Source organism: Xenopus tropicalis, chromosome 4, assembly GCF_000004195.4.
Source record: "Xenopus tropicalis strain Nigerian chromosome 4, UCB_Xtro_10.0, whole genome shotgun sequence".
NCBI classification, from domain to species: Eukaryota; Metazoa; Chordata; class Amphibia; order Anura; family Pipidae; genus Xenopus; species Xenopus tropicalis.
In genome coordinates this window covers 116,104,157-116,119,554 of record NC_030680.2, presented here as the reverse complement: position 1 = coordinate 116,119,554, position 15,398 = coordinate 116,104,157, and the positions used below count along the sequence as shown (strand labels likewise).

The window sequence follows — 15,398 nt, the reverse complement described above, 5'->3', positions numbered from 1 at the left end:
AGTGCGCCATTGGCCTTATAGCAGATATCAGATACCTACTTTCATATTTAAAGGTACTGCCTCAGTAAGTCCACCCTGTCACAAGAAATTAAGAACCTTTTGATAATTAGAGCTTACAAGGGGCAGGTTGCTCTTGCTGTGTGTGCAGGACCCCTCCACATATTCTTTGGCAGGGGACCCAGTGTGGAGTAGTTACACCATCGGAGCTTTCTAATTGGTTATATAATTGGTTTTATAATTGGTTTGTGGATAACAGATCCCTTACCTGTACAGATCACATAGGGCCCAATTTATTTTAAGAAAGAAGTCAAATGTTTCCTGAGAATAATATAAAAAGAAATAAGCATTATATTTGGATAAGGTTCTGTAAACAATAGAGATTCAGCATAACCTACTGACTGGTTCAGTAAGTCAGTGAACTCTTCAATCTGAGGGGGAGAAAAAAACATGATTATTTTTTGCATCTTCTAAAGAACAGTATTAGAGTCAGCATAAAAAAATTGTGCTTGGAGGATTTTAAACTCTATTTGCCACCCAAGGTGGCAACCCGGGGTCTGTTTACTAAGCAGAAAGCAATTGCAATCTGCGCAAAGAGAGACAAATTTCCAGTGGCTTCTTTCCACCCTGGCATCCTTGTAAAATGCGTAGTCTGTTGCCCACAGCAATGCTTTCACCTTGCTTCACTGCACGGAACTTAATAAAAGCATTACAAGTACAGTCAGGTTGTACTGATAATTGTTTTTATATCATCTCAGTAATTTAGATGTTTAGTTTAATAACTTTTAGCATACCTTACTTTGAACCTTGTAGAAAATGAATGCTGGCCAGGCCCGGATTTGTGGAGAGGCCACAAAGGCCCGGGCCTAGGGCGGCAGAAACCTGGGGGCGGCATGCCTCACCAAATCTTAAAATTTGTGTTCCCATACGGAGCAATAGGGACTTCTCCCCACTGATCCGTATGCAAGTTTGGCCTACGGCGCATGCCCGCTTGCATCCCCTACACCCCGCTGTTCGCGCATGAGCGGGGGGCGGTTTTGAAATCCGGCCCTGATGCTGGCACGGAGAGAATGTGAAACTGTTGAGCCAGTTTCTGAGAAGAAACAAGAAAGAAGGGGAGGACAAGTTGTTCTGTGCAAAAACAGTTTTTCAGTTTATGTTTTATGTCCAATTAGATGTAGCTATTTATGCAGTATATGCAATAAGTTACCATTACACGTACAATGTTATTTACAAGGATATTATGGTTTGCCAGTAGGATACTTGACCAAGTACATTAAAATGCAAAAAGTTGCAAAATAAGTCATTATATTTTGTACAGTTTATTTCTAATAGTTTGTTAAACATGAATTATGTTATGATAATATATATATATTGAGATATATATATATATGTTCCAATATATTAAGTGTTTAGCATAAAGGCATATAATGACTGTTGCTTATTGATACATTAGTTGACTACATTAGCTTATAGTTTCCCTTTAAGGTTCCTGGTTAATTAAATGTATATTAATATTGTTTAATGTACATTAGACTTCTGCAGCTCATTTTTCTTAATTGCAGACATTTTATTTTAATAATAAATATACATAACTCTGTTCTTGATTGTTCTCTTTATTTTTTCATAGGTATTTTCACAGCCTTATACCCACAAATAAGTTGGGAATAACCTGCTTTCCCAGTTCAAACACATGATTATTGGTAATGTTGGGGAAGGGAGAGAAAATGAAATACAGTTATTCCCTACATGGTATTGGAATCTCATTGACTTCGAGATCCCATAACATTCAGTCCATGCTGAGGATGCTGAACCAATATAATTATCATCTATATACCTACATTTCAGTTCTGTGGCAGTTATTAGGTATGGAGTACACCATTTTGCAGTAAAGTTGACTACCACAAGCTTCTCACCAAATTGCAAATCCTACAGCATAGATATATGTAGTTTGTATGTATTGTCTGTAAATTAATTTAATTGCCATGTTTGTCTCCAGTTTCCCTGTCATTTTCAGCGGCTTTCAGATAACTGTGTCTCCCAACGATTTCACTCTTTTGATGATTTTTGGTCACACCCCAATATGGTTCAGTAAGTGAATTATCAAGCATAACTGCATAAGAGCAGGGCGTTGGAATTTTTTCCCACAAACATGTGTTATCAAGATCTCTTGTGTTTTCTTACAATTGCAAAAATTCAATAGATAATACATGTGTGTATAAACCAAGCCAGCGCAGTTTCTATCCTGCAACACAACCAAGACTGGAATCTAAATTATTCTGAAAGCTTCTTCTTCACAAGCCAAAACATCTCTTTCTCATTTCAAAGGCTGGTCTCTCTCTCTTTCTCTATACTGTACAACTCTGTTTACAAGTTGTCAATTCGTCACTTTGATAAGCTCAGATTGCAGACCCAAGCAGGCCCAATAAATAGTTACTGCCTATATGGCATCCTACAGCAGCCCCTCTGGCATTTGCCAGAATCCATAGATTGGCAGTCCGGGCCTGCACTTCTTCTTCCTTTAAGGTTTCAGACAGGATGGAAAAAATCGAATTCACTGGGCTATGTTGGCTGTAAACTGCACTGACTGAAAAGGGCCCTGTGCGCTATGATCCTTCGCATGAAAAGGGAAAGCAATAGGTGTTTATACATTATTAATTATCTCATTAATATAAACCTTAGTATGGCAAATACATCTATGTTGCCCGCAGAGATTCCGGATGTTTCCTCATGTGGATTAGACAAGGGTTTTAATGATATGGCTGAATCAATTTAACAGCATCAGGGAGCATTTAATAAATTTAAAGCAGTTTTATCCGCAATAAATGTTTCAATGTACATATATAAGTTATACATGTACTAAACAGACACTCTGTTTTGTCAGAATTATACTTTTTAGAAATAACGGTACTGGCACACAGGGAGATTAGTTGGTCGTCATTAATCTTTGATACTGCTGGCAACAAATCTCTCTAAGTACCCTAAGGCTGATGTTCCACATAAAGATTAGTCTCTGCTACTGTGGGCAACTAGTCTCACCTAAATGCCTTTCTGCCAGCAACAAAGGGAATCGCCAAAAAAGCCAACACATCACTTCAGTTTTCCGAAGGTGCGCAAACTTTCCTCCTGCAGGCAACTTTATGTGGCTTTTTAAAACTGAAGCTATGCATAGGCTTTTGTTTGGGTGATTCCCTTTGTTGCTGGTGGAAAGGCATTTAGGAGATATTAGTCGCCTATGGTAGCAGAGATCTATCACAGGCAACTAATCTCTACGTGGGCCTAAAATGAAATATAAGATACTTTCCTTCCTTATCTAGAATTCCATACCAAATTTAATTTAGTATCAGCTCTGTGAGTGCATACAAAGGGAACCCTTATTCCATAGTTAAGTTTTCTCACTATAGCCCATATATTATAGGCTAACTATTAGCAGAAGAAAAAAAGGGTAGCACATGGGATTCCCCATATGGAGTTAGCATAATCATAATTTTTTGCGACTTTTTCGTCGCCATCGCGACTTTTTTGCAAATTGCCGTGACTTTTTCACCGGCGGTACGACTTTTTCACGAATAGTCACTTTTTCGTATTGAGCGCTCGTTAACGGCGGGCAAACCTTTCCGACTTTGCATGATTTTGGAAGCCTCCCATAGGACTCAATGCACTCCATTGGGCCAACCTGGGCCAACTAAAGCTTGAATGAATCCAAAACTTTCGTACTCGGCGCAACAGTACAATTTTTTCACGACGGCGAAAAAAGTTTGTGACAATTCACGAAAAAGTCGTGACGGCGACGAAAAAATCGCAAAAATACCGATCATTACGGAAAAACCGCATTCGGACACTTTTCGGACGTTCGTGGATTAGTAAATGTGCCCCTATAAGTTCCGCTCATTTAACGAGGTTGACAAACAAACTGATCTTTTCGCCCACATGCCAAATGATCAAATTACAATGGGAATAGGGCCGTCAGAGCGAGGACTGCATCAATGAGCCAATGCAGCCCCCAATCAAAGGACAGGCCCAGTTATGTGGCAAGGCCACAAAGACCTGGGCATAGGGCGACAGGGCTTTAAGGGCAGCATGTCGCCCAGCTGCTGCTTCTAAACTGAGTCTGAAGCACTGGGAAATACAGGAGACCTAATAGTTTTTAATGCCCCACGCACCAATCCCCATTGCTCCGGACCGACTACAGTGGGTGCACCTGTGCGTGCATGAACAGGAGGGGGCGGCAGTGACCAAGGAGACAGGGGCCTAGGGGCACCCGCATTGCAAATCCGGGCCAGCTGAAGGACCCAAATCAGCGGCTCAAATCTGCTCATGTATGGCCACCTTAAAGGGATACTATCATGATTTTTATGGTGTACTTTTCATTTCTAAATGACAGTTTACATAGGAGATAATTCACTCTACCATTTAAAATTTTATTCTTGAACCAACAAATTTATTTTTTTTATACAGTAGTTGTAATATTGATGTGTAGGCGCCATCTCAGTGAATTGTGCCTGAGTCTGAGCTTTCAGAAGGAGCCAGCACTACACATTAGAACTGCTTTCAGGTAACCTATTGTTTCTCCTACTCCCATGTAACTGGAGGAGTCCCAAGCCGGACTTGGATTTCTTCCTATTGAGTGCTATTCTGATACATACTGGGAGCTGCTATCTTGCTCCCTTCCCATTGTTCTGCTGATCGGCTGCTGGGAGGTGGGTGATATCACTCCAACTTGCAGCTCAGCAGTAAAGTGTGACTGAAGTTTATCAGAGCACAGGTAGTATGGTTGTAGCACCCTGAGAAATGAAGAATATGGCTATCCCCATGTGAAATTTCAAAATTAAATATGTTGTGGGAGAAGCTCTATTATCTGATGTGCTTTTAAAAACAACAAGTTTCCCCACGACAGTATTCCTTTACGTTTCAGGCCATACACCCAAACCCCACGCCTGCTACAAACAGTGCTTTTTACTTTCAATTCTTCCAACACTATCACACAATATGCCAGCTACCCTTTTTGGATGAAACTTGTTAGGCATCTATGAATTTATAGGGTTTAATAAAGGTTATGATTTTATCCTTTTGCCTTTCCTTCTGTGTTGCCAGTGCCCCAGCGCTGCACCAAATGCATCGGTAGCGACGAGACCTAAACAACCCGTTTGCGGCTGCTTTACTGTTTATGACGACTGGAACACATTCCGATACGATTTGCGGCTGCGCAATAGAGCTCTAACCTTGTTAGTCTAGGATGCTTCTGGGAGATGTAGTTCATAAGCTTCAGAAAAACACACATTGAATGTATCCGAGGGGGTCGCTAGCTCTACATTTCCCGTCATGCCCTGCACTTGACGTCACTAGTGTAAGCCCGTGTGCAACATGGCGTCCTCGGAAGAAGAACACGATGTGGTTGAGAACGGAGAAGAGGAGCAGAAAACTTTCCGAGAGCTGGTGAGTTTGTAATGGAATCAGTAAGGGTGCCATGTGTAGCGCCGCCCTTTGGTAGTTTTACTCTTAACTATTAGCTATATCAAAATAGAGAATAATGCATCCTCCTCTTGTAAAATATAAGAGGGTCGGAAGGCATAGAGAAGTGTTCAGTCCGTCTGTAATAGCCCTTGCATGTGTTATGGCAAAAGATCAATTAGGCCGCTGCCTGAAGAGCTCACAATCGGAGTGAGTTAAAATCTACTATACATGGATGATAAAAACTGCCGGTTATCCGAGCCTGGGAAATGATGGCCTCCTACCTTCCTGCAACTCATGCAAAGCACTGATAAGCTGGACTGAACCCATGGGTCCCTTGGTTTTCTGGCCGGCCCACAGATCTCTAGCACATGTGTGACTCCCAACTGGGGGAAATCATTTTTAGGTGATAGGTGCCCTTTAGTACTGAAGGATGGAAAGGCTATAGTTTATAGTTAGTACAGGTATGGGATCCCTTATATGGAAACCAGTTATCCACCTAGCTCCTAATTACGAAAAACCCGTCTCCCACAGACTCAATTTTAATCAAATAATTGAGAATTTTAAAAAGGCCTTTTTCTCTGTAGTAATAAAATAGTACCTTGTAATTGGTCCCAACTAAGATATAAATAATTCTTATTGGATGTAAAACAATCCTATTGGGTTTAATTAATGTTTTCTTTATTTTTTTAAGGTATGGAGATCCAAATTATGGAAAGACCCCTTATCCAGGATACCCTGAGTCCCGAGCATTCTGGATAACGGGTCCTATACCTGTAGAACTTACAGTAGTCCAGATGAGAGGGGGGGCACAGGGAGCATTAATACGTTTTTTAGAAGATGATTAAGAAAGAAAGGGTTATAACTTAGTGTTATGAAGGAAAATATCACTTGTTTTTGCACTTGCATTAATGTTATTGTGAAAGGGAAGGGGGGGTCAAAGAGTAACCCCAGACAATCAGCTGTTTTTATCAGTAGTAATTGTATCCACTCCCATCAAGTTTAGCACCACAACCAGTTGGGTATGGTTGATCAGCTTGGACATTTAAAATTAAGTTAATGACCATCATTGTGTTTGGGGACTGCTTATAACTGTTCTTGGTTATCAGTGACCAGTACATTATTATTGGGGCCAGCTGGTGAGAATTGAAAATCCCCTCAACCTTTGGTTGGCATGAGTTGGATTCATAATGTAAAGGTAAAGTGACACAATCCCTCCACATTGTCTCATTTGTCATTATTTATGTGTATAATTGTTTTAGGGAGTCACAGATGTGTTATGTGAAACCTGTGAGCAGCTGGGATGGAAACAGCCAACCAAGATTCAGATTGAGGCAATTCCTGTGGCCCTGCAAGGTGAGTGATCACTATGTACTCATAACTGCAACTTTACTGCATTCTACAGTCTGTTCGTACATAAAGTGTTACAACATGGTACATCCCACTGTTTGTTGCAAGGTGTAAGTTGAGGAGCTGACAAATAAATCTTTAAGTATAAATAATTAAAATAACAAAATAATTTTATTACTTTATACAGAATATTACCTACAAACTTCCAGGTTTGTTCTACTATCCATTTCAGACAACTATAGACCTTCTGTTAATTTAGCATCATATAAATGTACATTATGCTAGACTTCATATCTCCACTATCTTTTTTCTAAGGTCGAGATATAATAGGACTTGCCGAGACTGGGTCAGGAAAAACAGGAGCCTTTGCTTTGCCAATACTGCAGACTCTGCTAGAAAGTCCCCAGCGACTTTATGCCTTGGTTCTCACTCCAACCAGAGAGCTGGCCTTCCAGATCTCTGAGCAGTTTGAAGCTCTTGGTTCCACCATTGGAGTTAAAAGTGGTATGTATCTTATTACCTATAGTAACCAATCAGCAGGTAGTATTTCATGATCACTTGTTTAAAAGCAAATATGTTGTTGGTTGCTATTGGTTCCTGCACTTGGCAAACTCTTTGCCTTTTATTTAATATGGGAGTTAATGTCTTGTTTGGCATTATTTTGTTTGTTGGCTTTTCACTAGATATTGCTAATGCTATACATTTTTTTTTTCAGCTGTTATTGTTGGTGGCATTGATATGATGTCGCAATCACTGGCACTGGCGAAGAAGCCACATGTTGTCATTGGTAAGTAATAACCAGCAAAGCAAGCCTGTGTTTAACACACATTGCACTTTGCTAGAAACTGCCATCGTTTAGATTGTGGCTGTGTAATGTTGCGTAAAGTGCACTGAATCATTTAAAATGAAAGTGTAACAATTATGCTAAAAAAGAACAGTCAAAGAAAGTCAAAATAAAACCAGAAGTCTCCAGAACTGCCCCTTTCCCCAACTATGGCAAATACACCAACCAGGATGTCTGTGTACCAATGGTGAAAATGCTGTTGTACAGTAGGGTTTGCAGCCGCCTGCACACTAGCCATTTGCACTTGAACACTATATGTTCCTTCCTTCAAGTGTGTATGCTCCTGGTCAACAGTCATGAGAGCAGAGAACCAAAAGTCAAACTGCCCAACACACTTCAGCTCTGCTGTGTAGAAGTGGTGGAGACCCTTAGCCTTTTGTTTTCCTTTGATACCTGAATTTTTTTGTTTATAGTAGTCTGCACAAAAACTCAGGAATGCATGTTATTGCCATGGTTTGGCATAAAATATAACTTTTTAAGTTGATCCTCTCCTGTAATTTTAGCCACCCCTGGGCGCCTAATTGACCACCTAGAGAACACCAAAGGATTTAATCTTCGAGCTCTGAAGTATCTAGTGATGGATGAGGCTGACCGTATCCTCAACATGGATTTTGAGACAGAGGTGAGGTGTCACTTCTAGTCTTTAACCTACATAGACCTAGAGTCTACATTTATTTGTAAAGCTTGAATGCATATAAATGCAATATACCTGTTGCTGGTATAAAACTGTTTTGGCAATAAAAAAAAGTTTTTTCTCTACCGCCTCTTTAAGCAAATCAAGCGCTTAAATTCTTTTGTTGAGCTTTAGTTCTGTTTTCATAATGCTTCCCAAATGGGTGAAATGAACACCAGTTGGTATGGGCCCTTATTGAACTGCGCAGTTATTTTTTCTGCAGCAGTGCTTTTAATGTATTCATGTAAAACAAATCAACTACAGGCCTTCAGACAAGTTCAGCAGTAATTAATTCCAGAATGTAGTTTGTTTTCTTTGACTTTAAGCATGTTTAAAGCCAATTTAGTAGATTCATCTGGTTATTTACTGTTAGCAAATTATGTGTATGTGCAACAACTTATATGTGTCTGCTTTATAAATACCATTTAAATGTTAGTACCAATCAGACACCAGCAACTTCCATACACAAATATTTAATGGCAAGGCTTTTCTCTTCTTCCTGACCTGTCCAAACATACAGCTTCAATGAAAACCTTTCCAGTGTGTGATAGGAAAAACCAAAGCAGAGATTACTGCATGGTGGGTTTAATCACACAGCACATTTCTGGTACGCAACCCTTTATCAAATGAGATAAGCACTTGCCTTAATCTCACCCCACCTAATTTGGGGAAATCTCCTTAAAATATTGAAAAATGTATCCTCCAATAAGAAGTTAGTGGTGTTTCATTTTCATTGTGAAAGCCTAATGTTTTGGGTAAAAAAGACAGGTAGTTGATTCGATGTGTATATTTTGAGGCAGTGTTGTTGCATTAGTGTATGTACATATTTAAGTTGAAACTTTTTGTAATTCTCTTATAAGGTGGACAAGATACTTAAAGTTATACCTCGAGACCGCAAAACATTTCTATTTTCTGCAACAATGACCAAAAAGGTAAGATGTAAGCGGGTATGGAGGAATTCAGTGCCTTGTACTGTATGGGTAATAATAGACTGAAAGATATACAATATTAATACGTAATCTATCATTCTAATTGTATGTAATTATTCACTTTGTTTCAGTATCCGTTATAGGTCTAGTTACAGGAACATAAGTTATCAGTTAAGCATGTGGCTTCTTTTACGGTTTTGTTTTTTTGTTTGTTTTTTAATATATAGTGACTCATTGTTGACACATTGATGATACCTTCGCAGTTCCAAACTGGTGGTTTTGCTTGATATTCTACAGGTGCAAAAATTACAACGAGCAGCTCTGAAAGACCCAGTAAAATGTGCCGTCTCTTCCAAGTATCAGACTGTGGAAAAGCTGCAGCAGTTTTATGTTTTCATTCCTTCAAAATTCAAGGTAAGATTGTTGGTTAGAATGTATTTCTGGTTGTTCCACTACAAAAAAGCGGGCTTAAAACTATAATTTTTGTGTAGTTGCAAGTTTGCATGCAGATAGCAATATATTGTTTTGTAATTGCCACAAAAAAGATAAGAATACAGAGATTTGAGATGGTATGAGCGGAGAGAAAAGAACAAGAAGCTTTTAGTGCTATGTCTATCTCCTGACCACAGGTGCCAGAAAGCAGAAGATGTCAGATTAAGAGTGCATCACTAAATGAGCAATGCACTGGACTCTCAAGTTTTGGTCCATATTCACCCATTTACTGTGCAAACAGTAATGGGGATAGCAGACTCTGGAAACTGTGCTTTTGATATTATTATTGCCTACCCTGCCGCAGTTTATGTTAAGGGCTATGCAATGAACCAACTTTCTCAATACTGAGGTATAAAGAATACCAAGTATGTTTTGCTCCTTGACCCCACCGCCGCCAGCAGCATTACTTTTCATTTAGTTTGTTGGATACTGCCTGTCATTGGTCAACAGATAAAGGCTCATATACAGAGTATATCATTTAAAATGACAATAAAGGAAGATGAAAGGGACTGGATGTTTCCAAACACACTCACCCTTCATGTCTTATTTTCTTTGCCTCCCAGGACAGCTATTTAGTGTACATCCTGAATGAGCTGGCTGGGAATTCCTTCATGATATTCTGCAGTACCTGTAACAACACACAGCGAGTGGCCTTGCTACTGCGGAACCTGGGCTTCACTGCCATTCCGCTGCATGGGCAAATGAGTCAGGTATGATTTTTGTGGCTTTTAACTTTTGTACATGCAAGCTGATCCCGGACAATAATGTTGTGTGTGTTGTGGCAACATAGCCTCCCTTCTTCAGACTTATGACAAGGCCAAAACTTTTCTTTTCTGTAAACCTCTGCATAACAAATGGGGTTAATCCCTCTTAAACACAGTTGAATAGATATTTTTGTACAACCTGAAAAGTACATATTGGACACATATTTTGGAGACATACCCTTAAAAGAGAATGTATTCGTTAAGTCAGAGATAGCAAATCTTTTAGGAAAACTGTTTAGGCCATTGTTTTTTATGCCCCCTGATATATATTTTCCAAGTTTGGACTACCTGTGACATTTTTATTCTAATATTTGATATTCCCTTCAGAACAAGCGGCTGGGTTCGCTAAATAAATTTAAGGCAAAGTCCCGATCCATCCTTCTTGCCACAGATGTTGCTAGTCGTGGTCTTGACATCCCTCATGTAGATGTTGTTATAAACTTTGACATCCCCACCCATTCAAAGGTGAGTCAATACTGGGGTCCTTCTCCTGTATGCTGCTTGTGAGCAGGACATTCATTTTGTATATTGCAGCATAATAATAGTGCTAAGTGGACTATGTGGCCCTTTTCAAATAACCATCAGGAAGAGAGAAAAGAGAAAAAACAACATCTCTTTAATAACAGGTTATGTGGTTTCCTATGGGCAGAGCAGCCAAACAGGAAGATAATTCTCCCTTTTATGCTCTTTAAAACAGCACATAGCATTTAGAAATGTGGATGTTATACAGCATTTTGTATCTGCTAGTGCCAAGGCAAAGTTAGTTGCGTTCCACTGAAAGAATAGAATCCGGGCCCGGTGCACTTTTCAGCAGACTGGAAAACAGGGTTAACACCTCCTATTGAATATAAATCTACTTGTCCTTTAAAGTTATCAAGACTGCAGTCATAGTGAAGGCCAGTTTTCCCTCAACTATTGTTTACTCTGTTGGTTTGTTGGATGTCAGTTTTGACACACTATAGAAAGATCTCACTGGATCTGTTCTGTCAGGACTGAAAATCATGAACAGTAGTGTATCCCTTAAATTTGAGGTCATTTACTGACATTGACTGACTCCGATGCAAATAGTCACTCAACCCAAATTATCTGCACACTATAGCCCCCCTCTCAAGCTTTCAATATATGTCAAGTATGTGGTCCAGATACACACCGTTCATGTTGTTGTTGTGTAGCCCACTTAAGCCTATGTTTGGAACTGAGTATGCTGATTAGGTTATTTCTAACCATGTCATTTTTGCCTGTCACAGGATTACATACACAGAGTGGGAAGAACAGCACGAGCAGGGAGATCTGGAAAAGCCATCACTTTTGTTAGCCAGTAAGGTTTTTTTCTGTTTAAAGTTGAAATCTTCACCTGCAATAAACCCCTATATCTTGTCTAGCAGGCAAGATACCTAGGGTGCAAACAGTATTTTATAATACATGTTATTCTAATGATAGAAGCACATTATTATTATTATTATTATTATTACTGTATAAATCTATGTGCCTTTTCCAGACCTGTCACCAAAAGGCAAAAATAGTTTGCTGAAAAAGAGAACAATGGTGTTGCATTTTATTTAGTAATGCTGCCCAGAAGTTAAGAACTCTAACCTCCATGTGTAATAAAAGGCACAAAGTTTCCCAGCTGATTGGTTGCAGTAGGTGACCAGATCTGTAGAAAGCTTTGCATCTTTTATTACGTAAACCCATAATACTGAAAATGCCTCGTCTTTTTTAAAATAGAGTTGAATTAAACACATAGGAGTACATTATTGTATAACTTATATGAGGGCAAATCCTGGATAAACATTTTTTAAAATCTTATTCATGCATAAGGATAACAATGCAGCTTTTAAAATATGCCATTGATTTACGCCTTACTGTTAACACAACTTTATAAATATGTTGTTTATTACATAATAATCACCAAAATATTTCTCAGCACTGTACCAAAGCTTGTTGTAACACATGCATCTTGTGTATAGAGGCTACCTATCCATCTAGACATGAGGTATATAGCAGCCATCCTGAGTGGTAAGCCATACTTCATATATTGCAGCCTGGAAAAACTGAAAGCTCTGTTTCTCATGGCGTAACATTAAACCCAGAAATGAATGTACTACATGACTTGCAGGATGTCATTTCCACTGCCAACAATGTAGTATCTGTTATTGGTAGCTCAGTCAAGGATTAATAAACAATCTTTGGTCACAAAGCTAAAACTATAATTTAAACAAGCACCCTCCAACTTTTTACATGGTGTGCCAATTATAGGGCTCATTTATGTGCAGTGGGCAGCTTGCCCTTTTCCCCAAAGTGAGATGTGCATACAAAACACTTTAATGGTACTTGCTTCCGTATTTACCCTTAGCACTTATAGCGGCCTGCATCAATCGCACAGTGCAGTGGCTGTAAAAGAATAGGGGACATGTGTCACTTGCATGTTGAACGCCAGAAGTGAAGCAGCTGCACCTAATTTGCGACAAAGCACATGCGCAATTGTTGTAAATTTGCCAAACTTGAACGCAATTGTATCAGATTCAAAGACCCTTTGGCGGCAACAATGATGATGGATTTTTGGGAAAAAAATCCTTTATAGTGGAGGGTAAAAAGCAAATGCACTCAGGTGGATTTAAATGAGCCCTAATTTCTTGTACATCATGTTTGAGGGCCGGATTATACAACCGGTGGCTGCAGCCCTCCATTTGGATAGCCCTGATATCATACCCTAAATAATCCTTTTACTGAACTGAACTGGCTTGGTGCCTACCTAGTAACTCTAGTTACTTATTTTACATTTTTAAGTCATAATTATAGGAACAATGCTTTGGAAGTTTCTCATATGCCAACACTTCATCACCATGTACTGGTCCTTTCATTGCATGTTCTGCTGCATGACCCATAACTTCACATTGCTAATGTTCCTTATTTAGGTATGATGTGGAGCTGTTTCAACGAATCGAACACTTGATTGGAAAGAAGCTTCCGGCATTTCCTACGCAGGAAGAGGAAGTGATGATGCTGAATGAAAGAGTTTCTGAGGCACAGAGATTTGCACGAATTGTAAGTCTAACTCAATGTTTGTATAACCAAGGGCTCTCCTCTGGCCCCCAAAAAAACTCTACAGAGTACAGAACTGGAATGCCGTGAGCATGTCACATGGTGCTACATGGCTGTATAGGAAATATGCACAGAAGGTGCAAGACTTTGCATTCTAATGGACTCCCTTTCATACATATGGCTCCTGCCTGTTGCCATGCTGCCAGCAGTAATGTTTTAGCATTGCGCAGCCCCTTTGCCTGAAAGTATATTATAGAGCAGTGATCCCCAACCAGTGACTTGGGAACAACATGTTGCTCCCCAACCCCTTGAATATTGCTCCCAGGGGCCTCAAAGCAGGTGCTTATTTTTTAATTGCCGGCTTGGAGGCAAACTTTGGTTGGATAAAAACCAGGTGTACTGCCAAACTGAGCCTTCTGTAGGCTGCCAGTCCACATAAGGGGCTACCAAATAGCCAATCGTAGCTCTTATTTGGCATCCCTGGCACTTTTTTATGCTTGTGTTGCTCTCCAACTTTTTTTTTTTTTTTTTAATGTGGCTTGCACTTATAAAAGGTTGGGAACCACTGTTAGAGTGCTGCTTTTAGGGGATGCAGATTTTGTGCCCAAGATATTATCAGTATCTAGAAGTATTTCTCCTGTCTTGTGCTTCCTTAAATCTTAGGGCTTTTTAGTTGTTTTCTCCGTCTTAAGGCTAAATATTAGATTTTTGTAGGCATCTAGCATTTGTTGGCAAAGAGAATATTATGGGCTTTTTCGTGTCATTTCAGGAACTCAGAGAACATGGAGAAAAGAAAAGGCGCCCACGGGATGATGCGGATGATGATAAAGAGGGGTCATTAGGTGTAAGGAAAAAAGTCACAGGGGGCAAGTTCAAAAAGAAAAAAATCCACTGATAAAAAAAACTTTAAAGACTGTTCAGGATTCCTGCTTTGTGGCTAAAAGAACATTAAGGATCATGGACATCCAATCTATACATCTGCTATCATGGGTACAGCTTGTAACGCAGATTACATGTCCTGCACAGAGAGCTCAAGGACAGCCGCATCCCAGTATGCGCAGAGGAACTCCAAGCAAAATTTTCTATTAATTCCAGAATGAATTGCTGTAACACCACTAGAAACTGGTTCCTGGTGCCTTCTTTGGACACTCTCAAACTGTTTCTTACCAATAATAAAATAAGTTCTATTTCTTAACTGCTGCAAAACTTCATATTGCTTTGCGTTTAGTGTTTTTGGTGCAATGTTTTTTGGTGCACTCAGACTTAGACTTTTTACTCGAGTGAATGGCACAATTTATAAGAACTTAGTGTTAAGCACAAAGTCAAGGCATATTTAAAATCTTTTGCCCGGGGCTCAATGCAAGCGCTACCCACCTGTCCCTCCCATTCCACATCTGCATGCCCTTACCTCCCTCACGTTCATCCTCCCCACCCGCTAGGTCTCAGGTATAAGAGCAGTGGGCAGTTTGAATAGTCACCAGTAGGTGGCAGTGATTGCAAACTTCATACCACTTAGGTGTAATTCAAGTTTATTGTTTAAAGTGGTAAAACATATAAACATATTTATCAAATATATAAAAAAAGATTGGAGTACCATCATTTAGCTTCTCGCAGTGAAATAGAATCATGTTAGAGGAATGTAACCTGGATTTAGTAGATTCAGCAGGAGGTGCTGAAATGGGGTTTTTTTTTATACGTTCAATAAATTAGCAATAAATTGACACAACTATGTTCTGCTGCTATAATACATTTTGTACCAACATTGCTACCTACTGGTTAAGGTTTCTGGCAGCAAGAAACTGTTAAAAGTAAACTGTTCTGATTTTGCTCCATATAGGACCAACATTAGAGAGCAA

General features: G+C 39.5%; 1 protein-coding gene across 1 annotated transcript; it reads left to right on the top strand.

The window, feature by feature from the left end:
• The first annotated feature begins 5,297 nt into the window (after positions 1–5,297).
• Positions 5,298–14,751, top strand: ddx47 (DEAD-box helicase 47). Its single transcript, XM_002934729.4, has 12 exons — positions 5,298–5,433; positions 6,711–6,804; positions 7,114–7,302; positions 7,514–7,585; positions 8,146–8,264; positions 9,176–9,247; positions 9,542–9,658; positions 10,300–10,446; positions 10,828–10,965; positions 11,748–11,818; positions 13,416–13,545; positions 14,312–14,751. Exons 1-12 carry the CDS (start codon positions 5,362–5,364, stop codon positions 14,435–14,437), a joined length of 1,347 nt encoding a protein of 448 aa, XP_002934775.1. The 5' UTR covers positions 5,298–5,361; the 3' UTR covers positions 14,438–14,751.
• The last annotated feature ends 647 nt before the right edge of the window (positions 14,752–15,398 follow it).